Source organism: Ovis aries, chromosome 6, assembly GCF_016772045.2.
Source record: "Ovis aries strain OAR_USU_Benz2616 breed Rambouillet chromosome 6, ARS-UI_Ramb_v3.0, whole genome shotgun sequence".
Lineage (NCBI taxonomy): Eukaryota > Metazoa > Chordata > Mammalia > Artiodactyla > Bovidae > Ovis > Ovis aries.
The window spans coordinates 102,957,696-102,978,235 of NC_056059.1; the positions used below are offsets into that span (position 1 = coordinate 102,957,696).

Below are 20,540 nucleotides of genomic sequence, written 5' to 3' on the forward strand. Positions count from 1 at the left end.
ATAACCTCAGATATGCAGATGATACCACCCTTATGGTGAAGAAGAACTAAAGAGCCTCTTGATGAAAGTGAAAGAGGAGAGTGAAAAAGCTGTCTTAAAGCTCAACATTCAGAAAACTAAGATCATGGCATCCGGTCCCATCACTTCATGGCAAATAGATGGGAAAACAGTGGCAACAGTGGCAGACTTTATTTTTCTGGACTCCAAAATCACTGCAGATGGTGACTGCAGCCATGAAATTAAAAGACGCTTACTCCTTGGAAGAAAAGTTATGACCAACTTAGACAGCATATTAAGAAGCAGAGGCATTACTTTGTCAACAAAGGTCCATCTAGTCAAGGCTAGACTAGTCCGTCTAGTCTAGTCTAGTCTAGTCTAGTCGTGTATGGATGTGAGAATTGGACTGTGAAGAAAGCTGAGCGCCAAAGAATTATGCTTTTGAACTATGGTGTTGGAGAAGACTCTTGAGAATCCGCTGGACTGCAAGGAGATCCAACCAGTCCATCCTAAAGCGGATCAGTCCTGAATATTCTTTGGAAGGACTGATGTTGAAGCTGAAACTCCAGTACTTTGGCCACCTGATGCGAAGAGCTACCTCATTGGAAAAGACCCTGATGCTGGGAAAGATTGAAGGCAGGAGAAGGGATGACAGAGGATAAGACAGTTGGATGGCATCACCGACTCAATGGTTGGAAGTCTAGGTAAACTCCAGGAGTTGGTGATGGACAGGGAGGTTTGGCTTGCTGCGGTCCATGGGGTTGCAAAGAGTCGGATTCGACTGAGCGACTGAACTGAACCAAACTGAATTGAAACTCAGTTTCTACATTAAGCCCAACTTCACCTTTGGCATCCTAATTCAGCTTATCTTCAAGGGGATTCGTGTGGCAGGACAAGCCCCAGACGCTTCCTTAGTCAGGTTATATTCTCGATCAGGCTAGAATCAGGTTGACTTCTACTTAAACTTCCCCTCATCATCCGCCGGCGGAGGAGCCTGGTAGGCTGCAGTCCATGGGGTCGCACAGAGTCGGACACGACTGAGCGACTTCCCTTTCACTTTTCACTTTCATGCATTGGAGAAGGAAATGGCAACCCACTCTAGTGTTCTTGCCTGGAGAATCCCAGGGACGGGGCAGCCTGGTGGGCTGCCGTCTATGGGGTCGCACAGAGTCGGACATGACTGAAGCTACTTAAGGCAAGTGTCCCAATTATTTTTAGTTGTACTAGCAGAGTTTGGCCAGCAGAGGTCACCCTTGCCATCATGAATGTCAGCTTTCCTCAGGCTTATTCTGGGGGCAAGGGTGAAAAATTCAATTACAGTGAAAACTGCTGAAAGACAGTCTAAGTGATAAGCTTGACTCAAGTATATTATTTTAGTGTCTAAATATTGGCAAACTTTATCTTGGGGATAAAACACTCTCCTCCAGCTTTGAGAATACCTTTCAGTTTCAGTGAACTTTTAAAAATTATTTCCTATATATTTTACCTATCATATAAATTTGTGTACAACTAATTGATCTGATATATTTATATATTGCCATATGACTGCCACCTTAGCATTAGGTAACACTTGTATCTCATTACATATTTATTTCTGTTTTGTGATGGGAACATTTAAAATCTAACTTCTAAGCAACTTTGAATTTTGTAAATACAGTATTGCTGGGTTTCATGGGAGGCTCAGTGGTAAAGAACCCACCTGCTAGGCAGGAGATGAGGATTTGATCCCTGGGTCTGGGAGATCCCCTGGAGAAGGAAAAGGCAACCCACTCCAGTATTCTTGCCTGGAGAATCCCATAGAAAAAAGAGCCTGGCAGGCTGCAGTCCATAGCGTCGCAAAGAGTTGGACATGAATTAGTGGCTAAACAATACTAATAACTTGTCTATAATCATAATGCTGAGGGAACAAGCAGTTTACTTACTGCTTCTAGAATCTCATGTGTAATATATGCCAGTTATATGAAATTTAGACATTTAATCTGTACAAAAAGAGATATCCATGCTTCCCTGGTGGCTCAGATGGTAAAGAATCTCCCTGCAATGCAGAAGACCTGGGTTCAATCCCTAGAGACAGATCCCCTGGAGAAGGAAATGGCAACCCACTCCAGTATTCTTGCTTGGAGAATCCCATGGACAAAGAAGCCTGGTGGGCTACAGTTCATGGGGTCACAGAGTCAGACACGACTGAGTTACTATCACTTTCATTTTCAAAGAGATGTCCAAAAGAGTGTTCTTCAAAATGTTAAAAATAGTCTCCACTGGATAGAGGGTTTAAATGAAATGGAAAAAAATTTATCTGTACTTTTCTGTATGTTGGAATTGTTTTTTAAAGTAACCATCATGTTTATAAAAATATTAAAGCTATTCTCAAAGACAGGAAACATTAAAAATTAACCTCAGTGCCAATCCTTTGTAATTTTATTTTCTAACCAAGAAAAGATTCAGATCCGGTACTTATTTTGAAAAGATTCTGATCTGTTACTAATTTCGGGTGGCACTGGAGTGGCCAAAAGGAGATACCCCACGTCCAAGGTAAGGAGCAGCGGCTGCACTTTGCTGGAGCAGCCGTGAAGAGATACCCCAAGTCCAAGGTAAGAGAAACCCAAGTAAGACGGTAGGCACTGAGAGAGGGCATCAGAGGGCAGACAGACTGAAACCACAGTCACAGAAAACTAACCAACCTAATCACATTGACCATAGGGCCACCCAAGATGGGCGGGTCATGATGGAGAGGTCTGACAAAATGTGGTCCACCTGAGAAGGGAATGGCAAACCACTTCAGTATTCTTGCCTTGAGAACCCCATGAACAGTATGAAAAGGCAAAATGATAGGACACTGAAAGATGAACTCCCCAGGTCAGTAGGTGCCCCACATGCTACAGGAGTTCAGTGGAGAAATAACTCCAGAAAGAATGAAGAGACAGAGCAAAAACAACACCCAGTTGTGGATGTGACTGGTGACAGAAGCAAAGTCTGATGCTATAAAGAGCAATATTGCATAGGAACCTGGAATGTCAGGTCCATGAATCAAGGCAAACTGGAAGTGGTCAAACAGGAGATGGCAAGAGTGAATGTTGACATTTAAGGAATCAGCAAACTGAAATGGACTGGAATGGGTGAATTTAATTCAGATGACCATTATATATACTACTGTGGGCAAGAGTCCTTTGGAAGAAATGGAGTAGCCATCACGGTCAACAAAGGAGTCTGAAATGCAAAACTTGGATGCAATCTCAAAAACGACAGAATGATCTCTGTTCGTTTCCAAGGCAAAGCATTCAATATCATAGTAATCCAAGTCTATGCCCCGACCAGTAACGCTGAAAAAGCTGAAGTCGAATAGTTCTCTGAAGACCTACAAGACCTTTTAGAAAGTGAAGTTGCTCAGCTGTGTCCGACTCTTTGCGACCCCATGGACTGGAGCCTACCAGGCTTGTCCGTCCATAGAATTGTCCAGGCAAGAACACTGGAGTGGGTTGCCATTTCCTTCTCCAGGGGATCTTTCTGACGCAGGAATCAAACCCAGGTCTCCTGCATGGCAAGCAGATGCTTTACAGTTTGAGACACCAGGGAAGCCTTCAAGACCTTTTAGAACTAACACCAAAAGGAGATGTCCTTTTCATTACAGGGGACTGGAATGAAAAAGTAGGAAGTCAAGAAACACCTGGGGAGAAGAGAAAAAAAAGAAACACCTGAAGTAACAGGCAAATTTGGCCTTGGAGTACAGAATGAAGCAGGGCAAAGGCTAACAGAGTTTTGCCAAGAGAACACACTGGTCATAGCAAACACCCTCTTCCAACAACACAAGAGAAGACTCTACACACAGACGTTACCAGATGGCCAACACTGAAATCATACTGATTATATTCTTTGCAGCCAAAGATGGAGAAGCTCTATACAGTCAGCAAAAACAAGACCGGGAGCTGACTGTGGCTCAGATCATGAACTCCCTATTGCCAAATTCAGACTTAAATATAAGAAAGTAGGGAAAACCACTAGACCATTCAGGTATGACCTAAATCAAATCCCTTATGATTATATAGTGGAAGTGAGAAATAGATTTAAGGGACTAGATCTGATAGACAGAGTGAGTGGTGAACTATGGACGGAGGTTTGTGACATTATACAGGAGACAGGGATCAAGACCATCTCCAAGAAAAAGAAATGCAAAAAAGCAAAATGGCTGTCTGAGGAGGCCTTACAAAGAGCTGTGAAAAGAAGAGAAGCAAAAAAGCAAAAGAGAAAAGGAAAAATATACCCATTTGAATGCACAGTTCCAAAGAATAGCTAGGAGAGATAAGAAAGCCTTCCTCAGTGATCAGTGCAAAGAAATAGAGCAAAACAACAGAATGGGAAAGACTAGACATCTCTTCAAGAAACTTAGATACCAAGGGAACATTTCAGGCACAGATGGGCTCAATAAAGGACAGAAATGGTCTGGACCTAACAGAAGCAGAAGATAGTAACAAGAGGTGGCAAGAATACACAGAAGAACTGTACAAAAAAGATCTTCATGACCCAGATAATCACAATGGTGTGATCACTCACCTAGAGCCAGACATCTTGGAATGTGAAGTCAAGTGGGCCTTAGGAAGCATCACTATGAACAAAGCTAGCAGAGGTGATGGAATTCCAGTTGAGCTATGTCAAATCCTGAAAGATGATGCCGTGAAAGTGCTGCACTCAATATGTCACCAAATTTGGGAAAGGCAGCAGTGGCCACAGGACTGGAAAAGGTCAGTTTTCATTGCAATCCCATAGAAAGGCAATGCCAAAGAATGCTCAAACTACCGCACAATTGTACTCATCTCACACGCTAGTAAAGTAATGCTCAAAATTCTCCAAGCCAGGCTTCAGCAAAATGTGAACCGCGAACTTCCAGATGTTCAAGCTGGTTTCAGAAAAAGCAGAAGAACCAGAGATCAAATTGCCAACATCTGCTGGATCATCAAAAAAGCAAAAGAGTTCCAGAAAAACATCTATTTCTGCTTTATTGACTATGCCAAAGCTTTTGACTGTGTGGATTACAGTAAACTGTGGAAAATTCTGAAAGAGATGGGAATACCAGACCACCTGACCCGCCTCTTGAGAAATCTGTATTCAGGTCAGGAAGCAACAGTTAGAACTGGACATGGAACAACAGACTTGTTCCAAATAGGAAAAGGAGTATGTCAAGGTTGTATATTGTCACCCTGCTTATTTAACTTATATGCAGAGTACATCATGAGAAATGCCAGGCTGGATGAAGCACAAGCTGGAATCAAGATTGCCAGGAGAAATATCAATAATCTCAGATATGCAGATACCACCACCCTTATGGCAGAAAGCAAAGAAGAACTAAAGAGCCTCTTGTTGAAAGTGAAAGAGGAGAGTGAAAAAGTTGGCTTAAAGCTTAACATTCAGAAAACGAAGATCATGGCATCTGGTCCCATCACTTCATGGGAAATAGATGGGGAAACAGTGGAAACAGTGGCAGACTTTATTTTGGGGGGCTCTAAAAACACTGCAGATGGTGACTGCAGCCATGAAATTAAAAGATGCTTACTCCTTGGAAGAAAAGTTATGACCAACTTAGACAGCATATTAAAAAGCAGAGACATTATATTGTCAACAAAGGTCTGTCTAGTCAAGGCTATGGTTTTTCCAGTAGTCATGTATGGATGTGAGAGTTGGACTATAAAGAAAGCTGAGTGCAGAAGAATTGATGCTTTTGAACTGTGGTGTTGGAGAAGACACTTGAGCCTCCCTGGACTGCAAGGAGATCCAACCAGTCCATCCTAAAGGAGATCAGTCCTGAGTGTTCATTGGAAGGACTGATGTTGAAGCTGAAACGCCAATACTTTGGCCACCTGATGTGAAAAGCTGACTCATTTGAAACGACCCTTATGCTGGGAAAGATTGAAGGCAGGAGGAGAAGGGATGACAGAGGATAAGATAGTGGATGGCATCACCGACTCAATGGTCGTGAGTCTGGGTAAACTCCGGGAGTTGGTGATGGACAGGGAGGTTTGGCGTGCTGCGGTCCATGGGGTTGCAGCATCAGACAGGACTGAGAGACCGAACTGAACTGAACTTATCTGAAGGATGATCTCTAGATTACCAAAGGAAAGCTCTTTTTTCTTTTTACACTGGTACTGGTCACCTCTATCAGAATTACTTGTGATGTGGGACTTTCCTAGAGGTCCAGTGGCTAAGACTCCGAATTCCCAATGCAGGGGGCCTGGGTTCAATCCCGGATCAGCAAACTCGATCCTACAGCTAAGAGTTCGCGTGATGCTACAAAGGAGGAAGATCCCACGTGCCACAAAAAGATCTAGCACAGTGAAATAAATGCATAAATATTTTTTAAAAATAAAAAAAGAACTAATTATGATGCTTGTTAAATATACAGAGTTCCAGGCTCCCTTCTCCACCATTACTCTATCTCGATCAAAATGAAGAAATGCACAAGTCTGGGGGTGGGACCCCTGCATGGTTCCCAGTACTCCTAGAGAAAGGTGTAAGTACTGAAGTCTGAGAACCACCACCTAAGCGAAGAAAAAAGGAAGGCTAAGCAACTTCACGGTGTCATTCATATCTGTTTCCATACATTCTCTCTCTTTCTCTAGATACTCCCATAGTCTCCAGAAGCTGAAACTGAGATGAGCTAAGGGCCTCGAATATGAGATGCTTTAAGGATTAAAATACTCAGGAAAACCTATAGAATGGTTGATATTCATAGCAACCACCAATCCTTCTGTCTCCATGTTTTGCGTCAACTTACCTGGTACTTGGGTTTTTGATGAAGCCAGTGTTTATAAAATTAGGGCAGAGACATGTTGTTTTGACTCCAGTTCTTTCCAAGGCACTCAATTCTTCAGTCAGAGCTTTATGAAATCCAACAGCAGCAAACTTGCTTGAACTGAAAATAAACAGAGTTCATAAAATAATTCAAGAAAGCGGCTACATGTATTTAACTCACACATCTGTTTTCCTTAGTTAAGTGTGGTGCTCTGCCAAACAGCATGGGCAACATCTAAATCTCAGGCCTGGCCAGGACCTGCTGAATTAGAATCTGCATTTTAGATGACCCTTGGGCAAACTGATAGGCATAGTAAAGTCGCAGAGGGCTTCCCAGGTGGCTCAGCGCTGAAGAACTTGCCTGCCAATGCAAGAGACCTGGGTTCAATCCCTGGGTTGGGAAGATCCACTCGAGAAGGAAATGCCAACCCACTCCAGCATTCTTGCCTGGAAAATTCCATGGACAGAGGAGCCTGGCAGGCTACAGTCCAGGGGTTGCAAAAGAGTCAGACACCACTAGCAACTAAACCAACAAATAACAACAAAGTCTAAGAAGCATTTACTGCATCTCAGCATTTATCAGAGAACTGAGTAGGCTTAAATGTCTTGTTAAGAAAACTGGTAGGGTGTTCGGTTTTGTTGTTGCTATTTCCCTAAAATGTAATGTCACTATAGGCTGTTCATTATTTATTACAACGTGTTCACGGAATTTATTGGGAAATTCTCCTGGATAAGTCCTGTTCTTCCTTAAAGTCTTAGCTTGTCTTCTTCAAAGAGGCATTTCCAAAACCCTAGTCTAAATTATTTCCCCTTTATACAGTAATCTTCAGTTTTCCATGAAGCACATCTTGAATTTGTAATTAAATATTCATTTGGATGAACTTTTTAAACGTCTGGCCCCATAACTTCACTATAATAATCGCTATGACTGTTTTGGTCTCCAATGAATCCCCAGGACCTGGCACAGTGCTTGGCATATAATAGGTGTTCAGTAAATATTTTTCAAGTGAATAAATCAAAATGTAAAGCAATTCTTATCATCATAGTGCCTTCATTTGGAAAGAGAAGGGAAATTAGCCATATTTTAAGTGGACATTACTTTTCCAACTAGGCTTTTAGAGAAAGTAGCATTACTGAAAAATATGAAGTAACATACCATATAATTGACTCACTTAGGAATGCAATTCAATGGGTTTTAGAATATTACTTTATTAATTTTTAAAATTATACAAAATATTTTTAATGTAAAATTTACAATTTTAATTATGTTTAAGTGTATAATTCAGTACCATTAATTACTAGACAGATTGCTTTTCTCTAAGCCTGTACAGATTAGCAATTATACAAAGTAAATTCTTGCCAATTAACCTGTGCTTTGGAAAACAGAAAGCTGTGGACAGTTCTCTTTTACTTTTTTTTTCCTGAAGCTTAGACATTTATTGAAGCCTTAAAAGAAAGATTGCTAGATTCAGTTACATAAAATGTAAATCTTCTGTACACAACAGAAACAAAAATAATCATATCTAAAATTGATTACTATATGCCAGACACTGACCTCAGTTATTCAGATGCATTATTTGATTTAATCCCTTACAACAATTCTGTGAAACCGATATTGTTATGATCTCCATTTCCCAAAAAAGAAACTTAGGTAGTGGTGGGATTATAGAACTTGCCCAAAGACAAAAAACAAAGTAGTGGAATTAGGCTTTAAATTTGGGTGGCAAATCAGACCTCTAATATGATATGGTTGAAACTTATATCAGCTCCTAACCAAGTTAAGGGCTTCCCAGTGGCACTAGCGGTAACGAATCTGCCTGCCAATGCAGGAGATGTAAGAGACGCGGGTTTGATCCCGGGGTGGGGAAGACCCCCTGGAGACGGAAATGACAACCCACTCCAGTACTCTTGCCTGGGAAATTGACTTTGTGACTAAACAAAAGCAACAACAACCAAGTTAAGAGGTAAATGACAAACTGGTAAAGCATTTGCAACTTACAGGACAAGGATTAGGGTAAAGTAAGGATTAGGGTGAAGTAAGAATTAGGTGAATAAACAACAATTTTTATAAATGAATGAACATGCTCAGTTATGTCTGACCCATTTTACTATCCCATGGACTGTAGCCCGCCAGGCTCCTCTGTCCATGGGATTTTCCAGGCAAGAATACTGGATTGGGTTGACATTTCCTTCTCCAGGGCAAGATCCCTAACTCCGGGATCGAACCCACATCTCCTGTATTGGCAGGTGGATTCTTTACCACTGAGCCACTGAGCAAGTCAAATGAATGAGACAATATTCAATGGATAAATGCCTAAGGGCGTTAGCAGAAAATTTACAAAATAAAAATACCAATGTGTATGAGTGCTAAGTCACTTCAGTCAACTGTCCAACTCTGTGCGACCCTATGGACTGTAGCCTGCCAGACAAGAATACTGGAGTGGATTGCCATGCCCTGCTCCAAGGGATCTTCCCAGGGATCGAACGCATCTCTTACATCTCCTGCACTGGTAGGCAGGTTCTTTACCACTAGTGACACCTGGGAAGCCCCCCAAAACCAATAGATATATGTATATGAAATGTTTTATCTTTTCAGGGGTAATTAATATAAATACAAAATAAATACAAGATAAATACAAAATACAAGATAAATACAAAATAAATACAAAATAAAAGTTGTGCCTAGGAGTAACATTAAGGATAGTAGGAAATTTTTTATTTGTTTGAGTTGTTTTCAGTGTACAAAATACTTTCATTTTATAGAATTGGATTGGCAATATTTTTAAATCATATGTCTCAGCTTTAAGAAAAAAATATGAGAGAACGTTCAACAGAATTTCCAAAGTATAGGTTAAATGGCAGTTTTCCAAAGTACAGGTTAGTTGGCAGCATTTTCTGGAAGACAATTTGGCAAAAGGTATAAAATTCATTAAAAAAATACGCCATGCTTGAAACTTCTCTGGTAGTCCAGTGGTTAAGACTGTGCTTAAACTGCATGGGGTGTGGGTTTAATCCCTTGCTGGGGAGCAAAGATCCACATGCCACGAGATAACAGCCAAATAAAAAAAATTCTATCTATCTAACCATTTCTCTATCTATCTATGCTATACTCTTAGAGTCAGTAATTTCTCTTTTAATTTCTTATCCCAAGGAAATAAAAAATCATGTTTCTAAAGATGTATAATCAAGGATAGTCCCTGGGGTATCCAGTTCATGAAGTCAAATCGTTGGAAAGAGCTGAAAATGTCTGTAGTGGACAGAGGCTGTTTTTGCCTCTGTTAGCATTCATATTCCCTCTTTCTGCTAAGATGGCTTTCATTTTGCTGGCTTACACCCCAGTTCAGCAGTTGGATCCAAGTTGGTCTAGTTAAGAGTGAACTCCAGGACTAGAACACTGGGAGGTGTGGCTTTTCCCCACTGCTGCTAGACTTGGGAGTTGAGAAGATACTATTCCAGCAAGGCTGGTAGCCATCTTGGCAACAGAGAGCCTCCCTAAGACTTCTCCTCTTTTGGTGTGAGGCAGTATACATTTTGTGTTCCTTGCAACTGAAAGAATCTGGAAAAATAAATTATCCAACAAAAACTGAAAATGACATTGCATATATATATTTAACATGCAAAATGTTCACTTAAAAAAAAGATTACATATGTATATCTTTTTCAAGGTATGACTGTATTTCTACATTAAAAATGTCCTAAAAAATGATAAGAAACACTCATCATGGTTATTTCTGTGTGGTGAGATTATCAATAAATATTCTTTTCTCTTCTAGTAAACTGTTTTTTTCTGAAGTGAACCAACAATGCAGAAATATATTAAAACTCATAATGATCTTGAGTGTGTTGAAAGAATTTTGTATTTTTGAACTTGAGTGAATTTGTTTTTAGATATATATATATAAAAGCTAACTCTAAGTGGATTTTTTTACTGCACTTTGTGTGTGTGAAAGCGTTAGTTGCTCAATCGTGTCTGACTCTGTGATCCCATGGACTGTAGCCAGCCAGGCTCCTCTGTCCATGGAATTCTCCATGCAAGAATACTGGAGTGGGTAGCCATTCCCTTCCCCAAGGGATCTTTCTGACCCAGGGATTGAACCCAGGTCTCCTGCATTGCAGGCAGATTCTTTATCATCTGAGCTAGCAGGAAAGCCCACTAAGTTTCTTCTTACTATCAATAACCTCAATTAATATTTTCTTATTCCAAATTATTCTTTTGGATAACATTCCATTACAAGCTAATGATTAGAACTCAATTTTGGCATGTCTTTCCATACTGGTAACTTTCATGCTTATAAATTGGCTATTTGAATTGACAAAATATATCAGCTAGAGCTTATAGATGAACAAAAAGAACAAACAAATTTGCAAAGTTAGTCTAACCATATCCACAGACTGGTTGGTTGTTCTTAGGCAATGGCAAGAGAAGTGATTTTTATTTTGTTCTTTTGTTCATCTACATTTTCTTTCTTTCTCTGTTGGTATATATTTATTTTCTAATAGTTTTAGAAATAAATATAACCTTGACTTGAGTTTTTTTAAAAAAAGATGAAATACTGCTAAAGCAGTCACAGGACAGGCCTATTGTGCCTAGACTGCATACTGTCTCTTTTGAAGTAATTAGCCCCTAGCCGTTAAATGCTAATTCGATTTTTACGTGTATATCACTCCCTTGATGAAAGATAGTTTCAGGTTCTGCTGCTAGGCTCATATGTTTATGTCATAAGAAAATAAGTTATCCACCAGAGCCTGAAGTGAAGTGAAGTGAAAGTCGTTCACTTGTGTCTTAGTCTTTGTGACCCCATGGACTACACAGTCCATGAAATTCTCCAGGCCAGAATACTTGAGTGGGTGGCCCTTCCTTTCTCCAGGGATCTTCCCAACTCAGGGATCGAACCCAGGTCTCCCGCATTATGGGTGGATTCTTTACCAGGCGAACCACAAGGGAAGCCCAAGAATACTGAAGTGGGTAGCCTATCCCTTCTCCATCGGATCTTCCCAACCCAGGAATTGAACCAGGGTTTCTTGCATTGCAGGCAGATTCTTTGCCAACTAAGCTATCAGGGAAATCCCATATTTATACACATATCTATGGCTACATTCGGAGAAGGCAATGGCACCCCACTCCAGTACTTTTGCCTGGAAAATCCCATGGACGGAGGAGCCTGGTAGTCTGCAGTCCATGGGGTCGCTAGAGTCGGACACTACTGAGCGACTTCACTTTCACTTTTCACTTTCATGCATTGGAGAAGGAAATGGCAACCCACTCTAGTGTTCTTGCCTGGAGAATCCCCGGGACGGGGAAGCCTAGTGGGCTGCCGTCTATGGGGTCGCACAGAGTCAGACATGACTGAAGCGACTTAGCAGCAGTAGCAGTATGGCTACATTTACAATTACATCTGTGTTATTTCTAAAATTTAGACACTTAATTCCAAAAGATCACATTTGTTTGGTGGAAAACAAATTTGAGCAATATCTATTACCTGCACGGTCATAATTCAACATTAAAGGGTGATAATTTGCTAGCATACAGAAACAGCTAACAACTACCAGGGTGCCTGCAACCAGCAGGAAGACCACGGCTATTATGACCTCACGGATTAATTCTCCACATGGGGAGCACACCATTACTGTGCCCTACTTGTTACAGTAACTTCTTAGTTATTATAATAGCATGGGTTTTTAGAAGAACTATTAAAATTCACTTTTACAACAATTTCATTGTCTGGATGTTTTTAATTTGGAATCCCAGATTATATTCTCTCTTTCTAATGGTTAGTTTCCCCAAAATTACTTTATTAAAATGGTATTAACTTTTTCATCTTGCAAAAATCCTGCCCTCGTTCTAATTCCTTGCTGCTAAAAGGGATGAGAAATGCTTGAAGCACTTGGCTTCCTATTGGATAATTTCCCTGTAGCCACCTCTCAAATGGTCAGCCTAGGAGAGGATTAATGATTGATAAGGCTGTTGTGCAAGAGACTTTGTGCAACTCCATCTGCTTATTTCAGCAACACTGGAAGTCTGTGTGTTACTTGCTCAGTTGTGTCTGACTCTTTTGTGCCCCCCATGGACTGAAGACTGCCAGGCTCCTCTGTCTGTGGAGTTGTCCAGGCAAGAATACTAGAGTGGGTTGCCATTCCCTTCTCCAGGGGATCTTCCCAACCCAGAGACTGAAATCAGGTCTCTTGCACTGCAGGCAGATTCTTTACCATGTGAGACACCAGGAAAGCCTATCATTGTTAACAATAGTCTTCATTACACTCAAGAAATCACACTCGAGTTAAGCACAGGAACCAATGAAAAAAACACATATTCACATACCAGTAAGCCAGTAAGAAGGGGACCCCAATATGCCCAGCTGCTGAAGCCACAGTGACAATATGGCCATGATTATTCTTCATCATCTCCGGAAGAAATGCCTTTGTAGTCTAGAAATGGTTTTATTAAGAGACAATTATTTCTGATTTGCAAACCCAGTGGGAATATTTCAAAATGAAGGTGTATTTTAACATTGTCCATAACATTTCATCAATGAAAAAAACCTAGATTAATTTTCATAGGAGAAAAAAAACCAGATGTGGCAACATAATGCAGATAGGACACCCAGATTAGAAAAGCTAAATGAAACAATGAACACTGGAAGCTTTGAGAATCCATCTCAATTAAATTGTCAATTTCCTATGTCTCCAGTTCCTCCACCTTCCATCACTGATGCCTTCTCTCTTCTCAGATATTGAACAAGTATAATATCTAGAGTTATGGAAAATTTTACATTTAAGGTGAAATTGTTAGAAAAGAGTTTGGTTATATCATCAAGATATTGAAGGGACAAAAATCTTGCAACAGTCACTGAATGATTTTATACAATAAGTATTTATTGAGCACCTACTATATGCTGAGGATTCAGAAAAAACTACATTTTTCAGAGTGGCAGAAAGACACAAACTTTAAAGGCATAAGAACATAAAAAATGGATGTCAATAACTTGGGCTGATAAAATGAAACAATACTGCATTTTCAACAACCCCAATATCCCTTCTTCTAAACTGAAGCAAAGTTGATTTACAATATTGTATTAGTTTCAGGTACACAGCAAAGTGATTCAGTTTTATATATATATATATATATATACACACACACACTTTCATATTATTTTCCATTATGGGTTATTATGAGGTATTAAATATAATTCCCTGTGCTATACAGTAGATCCTTGTTGCTTATCTGTTTTATGCCTAGTTTTAGTTTAGTTTAGTCGCTCAGTCGTGTCCGACTCTTCGTGACCCCATGGACTGTAGCCTACCAGGCTCCTCCATCCTTGGGATTTTCCAGGCAAGAGTACTAGAGTGGGTTGTCATTTCCTTCTCCAGAGGATCTTCCCAACCTAGGGATCGAACCCGGGTCTCCCATATTGTAGGCAGACACTCTACCGTCTGAGCCACCAGGGAAGTTTTATGCCTAGAAGTTTGTTAATCCCAGGCTCCTAATTTGTCCCTTTTTCTTCCCTCTCCCCTTTGATAACCGTAAGTTTTTCTGTGTCTGTGAGTCTGTTTCTGTTTTGTATATAGATTAATTTATATTATTTTTCATTTTCCATATGTAAAGGGTATCATATATTTGTCTCTATCTGATCTACTTCACTAAATATATTCTCTAGGTCCATCCATGTTGTTGCAAATGGAAATATTTTATTCTTTTTATGGCTGAGTAAATTTCCATTGTATACATATTTGCTACACCTTCTAAGTCTCAATTGTGTGTTGCTGGGCACTTGGGTTGTTTCCATGTCTTGGCTATTATAAATAATGCTTCTATGAACACTGGGGTATATGTACCTTTTCAAATTAGGGTTTTCATTTTTTCTGCACATATACCTGGGAGTGGGATGGCTGGGTCATATGGTAGCTCTCTTTTTTGTTTCTTAAGGCAGTTCCATACTATTTTCTACAGTGACTATACCAATTTACATTCTGAGATTATCCATCCCAAACTCACATCCAAGAAATCTTTAAGGGGCTCTTTTATGTAATGGTTATTTGACCAACATTTAGACTCTCTCTCTCATTCTCTCTCTCTCTCACCATTTAAGATCCTGAATGGTGAAGTTCCTGATAAAGTTTGCAATTTTGGAACCAAGAAATAATATAAGGCCTGAGTCTTATGAGACTCTGAAAGTAAACAGGTAGACTGGGTTCACCTTTTATAGAATCACAGAAAGTGACTCAGATAATCTCTAATCCCTCCCTCATCTCTAAACAGATCACACAGAAATGTAAAAATCTAGCTTAGAATGAAAACATATATAACACCTAAAGTTTATTCTTATTATTAATTCATATTATTCATAATTTTTTAGGGAAGAGAAGAATGATTGATTGGATTTGGTCATAGGATGCAAAATGATTTCTTTGTATAATATTATTCTCAGTATCTGGAGAAAATGTCAGTATTGATTTGATTCAACCTTATGTCTGCTGAAAGCTTCACTTTAAACTTAATCCTCGGGTTGCACAAAAGGGAATGTTTTTGGTAAAAGAAATCATACTTACCCAGAAATGTGCAAGGACATTAACTTCAAAAGTCTTTTCAATCTGAGGATCTTGTGTAGCAGACAAGTCTGATGTGTAGACTACACCAGCGTTATTTACTAAAATACTAACATCTCCAACTTCTGCCTTCACCTTCAAAAATAAAATTAAAATATTTGCAACATTTAGAGGTCTGGGAATAGGTCTGCATGCAATGACTCTTAACAGAGTATAACTCTTTCTATTATATGTGAAAAAAAAAGTCGTTTGACTTTTCCCCACCTATACGTCAAGCGGGGAAAAAAAAATTTTTTTTTAAGTACTTAATTGCAAAATGGCCCTGCCTGTAAGTCTAATAGGCAGAAATTTTCTTTTGCAATTCAGTCTCTTGACTTTGGTCTCTATTGATTAGAACCCAAGAGGCATTTGGCTAACAAAAACCTAATCAGTGACAGATAAACAACAATTCACAGTAGGGTGAGCACTTCAGTGAGAATCTGATGCCACCGATCTGATAGGAGGCGGAGTTCAGGTGGTCATGCGAGCAACGGGGAGCAGCTGTAAATACAGATGAAGCTTCACTTGCTCAACCACTGCTCACCTCCTGTGCAGCCTGGTTCCTAACAGGTCATGGGCCAGTACCCACCGCCCTCGCCCCCCTCAGCCCCGCAGCAGCTGGGGGACTGAAGGAGAGGTGGTATGTAGCCCATTAAAGCCTTTCACTACGGTATGCATTTCACACGATTGCAGTATTTATCCCACTGAAGTCTCACCATTCTACGAAGTAGTAACTCTTATATGCTCATTTTAAAGGTCAGAAACATGAAACATAGAAGGGCTGTTTCTTGCCCAAGGTCACGTGGATATCTAAGGTCACATGGAGATGAGACTCTCCCAGATTATCTGACTTCAGAGCCCAAGATAAGCCACTTCAGACAGAAAGGAAGTCGGAGTGAAGGCCGGTCAGCACATCAGGAGGACATGAGTGTGTCACTGCCAAATGCTCAGCAGTCAGAAATGAATTTCATCAGGTTGTATGTAAATCACTGAGTGGTCAAGCTGAGTGGTCTGGCCCTTGACAAACACTTTGTGTACCTGTATCCACGTCTCTAGCACAATATAAAAACTGTTGTTCAGAATAAAGCTCCTAAGTTATTGAGAAAAACAGGACATTTTGTGTGGTTGAACTGATGAAGCTGCCATTATGCCTCCAAAGTAACAGGACTCAAGATATAAATTCATGACTTCCCTTGTGGCTCGGACAGTAAAGAATCTGCCTGAAATGTAGGAGACACAGGTTTGATCCGTGGGTCAGAAAGATACCTTGGAAAAGGAAATGGCAACGCACTCCAGTATTCTCTCCTGGGAAATCCCATGGACAGAGGAGCCTGGCGACATAGCGTCGTGGAGTCAGACATGACCAAGCACACACACACATCAAGAACAAGATATAAATTACTGTTTTATATTGCCAGTGACACTCTTGACCTTATCTTCATCCTTGAGCTCCTCATCATCACATAATATGCCACCCTAGGGCTTTCACATTTCTTAATAATGAAAGCAGGCTGAGAGTTTAATTGTTTACGTTGCATAAAAACCAAAAGAGACATTAGAAAGCCTATGCTTTTATCTGATAATCACAACTCCATTGTGTAAACTCTGCTTAAGTATATAGTTTATTTTGGAATAATTTTAGTAAAAACACAATAATTAAAACACATGAATAGGTTCAAATAATAAAACTATCTTTTCCAGAAAGCCTTTGCCCAGATAAGTCTGGAAATGAATGTATTCCATTTTAGGTAACTAGTAAATCCCCTTGCTGCTGCTAAGTCACTTCAGTCGTGTCCGACTCTGTGCGACCCCATAGACGGGAGCCCACCAGGCTACCCCGTCCCTGGGATTCTCCAGGCAAGAACACTAGAGTGGGTTGCCATTTCCTTCTCCAAAGCATGAAAGTGAAAAGTGAAAGTGAAGTCGCTCAGTCGTGTCCAACTCCTAGCGACTCCCTGGACTGCAGCCTTCCAGGCTCCTCTGTCCATGGGATTTTCCAGGCAAGAGTACTGGAGTGGGGTACCACTGCCTTCTCCAAGTAAATCCCCTTAACAATGGGCAATAACAAAATTACATAGATAGCACTGGTGATTCTACTAATTGGTGATTCTATTAGATTGGTGATTCTATTAATACTAACAACTATTCTTACAAAGTGGCTACTAAGTGCCAAGTACTTTTATAAGAAGTCTGCATCATTAATCCAGTTAATCCTCATAACAACCCTATGAAGTAGATACTGCTGTGATCCCCATGTTGTAATTGAGAAAAGTTAGGCAGAGGAAAAAGAAAGAAAGACCTTATATATTTAAACTGTAGGTTTGTGGATTTTTAAAAAACTTTTTATATAATAAACCAGTGTAATAAACACATCCATTTAAAGTATATGATGAAGAAAAAAGGCACAGAGAGGTTAAGCAACTTGCTCAAAGTTGCACAGTTAACTGAAAGAGCATTCATCTATATGAAGGAGAATCACTGTTACCTTAAGTAAAACAGTCATTGTTAAATGCAGATATTTTATCTGCATTTTTAACAAATGTTTAACAGATATTTAACAAAATGCGGACATTTCTTACCTATAGGCCTTGCTCTCACTGTACCTCTTTCTGGGAAAGCCATTTCCCATCACTTGCCTGGGTAATTTCTACTTATTCTTTTGACTTAGCTTAGGTATCACTTATAATAAAGAGGCATCCATTTGAAATTAAAAATTAAAATCTAAAAATAAAAGTTGGGACTTCCCTGTCAGTCCAGTGGCTAAGACTCCTAGCTTTCAATGCAGGGAGCATAGGTTTGCTCCCTGGTCGGGGAACTAAGATCCCACATGCCGCTCAGTGTGGCCAATAAAAAAATGAAAAGAGAAGTTAAAAAGGTTCCCAAATCTAACATTTCCTAAACAAAGAGATTCTGAAGTCTAGTAGAATTGGAATCTTCATACTGTACTGAATCAGTACAGAGGTGAGGTCCAGGAATGTGTATTTTAAAGAATTTCCCAGGTCCAAATGACCTTTCTACCATTACAGTAATTAGTTAACAAGGATGTGCATAAACGCATTCGGCGTAAAAGCCTAATATATGTAGCACATCTTGGTTGTATATAGAAGAGGAAAATAACGCTTTCTAGAACAAGGATTGTTGTTGTTGTTCAGTCACTAAGTCATGTCCGACTCTGCAACCCCCATGGACTGCAGTACGCCAGACTTCCCTGCCCTCCACTGTCTCCTGGAGTTTGCTCATACTCATGACCATGGAGTTGGTGATGCCATCCGACCATCTTGTGCTCTGTTGGCCCCTTCATCTTCTGCCCTCAATCTTTTCCAGCATCAGGGTTTTTCAAATGAATCAGCTCTTTGCATCTGGTGGCCAAAGTATTGGAGCTTCAGCTTCAGAGTCAGTCCTTCCAATGAATATTCAGGGTTGATTTCCTTTAGGATTGACTGGTTTGACCTCTTTGCAGTCCAAGGGACCCTCAGGAGTCTTCTCCAGCACCACAGCTAGAAAGCATCAATTCTTCGGCACTCAGCCTTCTTTATGGCCCAACTCTCACATCTGTACGTGACTACTGGAAAAATCATAGCTCTGACTATGTTGGCAAAGTGATGTTTCTGCTTTTAATAAGCTGTCTAGGTTTGTCATAGCTTTTTATAGATTTACATATGATCGAAGCCTGATAAATAGTTCGGTTTATCCTAATTTACTAACCCAGTTCTTTGACTGAGCTTCAGAAGATCCCATCAGTGATTTTGCAGGTCATCAAAGATTCACCTGCAGCAGAATCAGATGGGCAAAGTGTAGGTGTGGAGGGCGCTAAACAGACAGATTCCCGGGTTCAGCCCTTGGCCAACTACAAGAAAACCTCTGGGGTACATATTTTTAAAAAATACTTATCTATTTGGTTGCGTTGGGCCTTGGTTGCAGCACGCAGATTTTTCTCTTGTTGCCTGCTGGCTCCAGACTGCACGGCTCAGTAGTTGCAGCTCCCTGGATTAGGTGCCTCACGACATGTGGGATCTTTGTTCCCCAACCAAGGATCTAACCCGTGTCCCCTGCACTGCAAGGCAGATTCTCAACCACTGGGCCACCAGGGAAGTCCTCGGGGTGCATATTTATTTTTACCAAGTTCCCCGGAAAACTCCAGAACACACTACAGTCTGAGAGCCTCAGTTCCAGGTTCGGGACCTGCCAATGGCCAGGCGGACAACCTTGGAGGAACCACAAAACTTCTGTTTACTTTGCCTACATCATAACTGGGTCATCTCCCAAATCCTCCCCAGTTCTGGTACGATACGATTGGAACCAAATTTAAAAGAAGTTTACCTTCTTTGCAGAGCTGTAAATATCTTCTCGGTTACTGCAGTCTACCACAAAGGTATGAGCCTTCGCACCCAGTCTTCTGCATTCGGTGGCTGTTTCCTCAAGTCCATGCTGCAAAAAGCAACGAAGGGCAAGGAGAACAAGATAAATGACATGATCAGATTATACACACAGCTGAAAACAGCTAAGGGGATTCAGATTCTCTGGTCTAGCACTGGGCAAGAATTTAACTGATGTATTTTTGACAGGGATATAGGCACACTTCACTCTCTGTACTACAACTAGTTTCTCTTATTTGGAACTGAATTGAAAGCAAGCTTTTAAAAGCAGAGAAAAGTCTTGAAATACTGAGCATGTATGCATGAATTTCACATCCTTTTTTAAAGTAATTTTTACTGGAGTATAGCTGCTTTATGGTGTCGTGTCATGCTCTGTGACTCTACGTATGTGTGTATTTCACGTGCATGCTAAGTCACTTCAGTCGTGTCTGACTCGTTGTGACCCCATGGACTGTAGCCTGCCAGGCTCTTCTGTCCATGGGAGAATACTCTTAACTGGAGTGGGTTGCCATGCTCTCCTCCAGGGGATCCTCCTGACCCAGGGATCGAACCCTCACCTCCTATGTCTCCTATTGGGAGGTGAGTTCTTCACCACTAGCACCAACTGGTAAGCCCTGTGTATTCTGTATCAGGCTTTAAATAATGATATTGAGATTTCTTTCTATGTCACTAAACACTATTCATGGATATCAACTTTCTGGCTGCAAAATACATAAATAATGAGTTAACTACAGTTCATCCATTGATTCAGTCATCCATTCCTCCAACATTTTAACTGTCACCGTGCTTAGCAGAACCTGCAGA

At 40.5% G+C, this 20,540-nt stretch overlaps 1 protein-coding gene across 1 annotated transcript in view; it reads right to left on the minus strand.

Moving 5' to 3' along the window:
• The window catches only part of HSD17B11 (hydroxysteroid 17-beta dehydrogenase 11), a 47,657-nt gene that overhangs the window by 16,872 nt on the left and 10,245 nt on the right, over nucleotides 1-20,540 (minus strand). Inside the window, 4 exon segments of the mRNA XM_004009981.5 lie at nucleotides 6,761-6,898; nucleotides 13,097-13,203; nucleotides 15,325-15,456; nucleotides 19,681-19,788. Of these exon segments, the coding sequence (XP_004010030.3) occupies nucleotides 6,761-6,898; nucleotides 13,097-13,203; nucleotides 15,325-15,456; nucleotides 19,681-19,788 (485 nt within the window).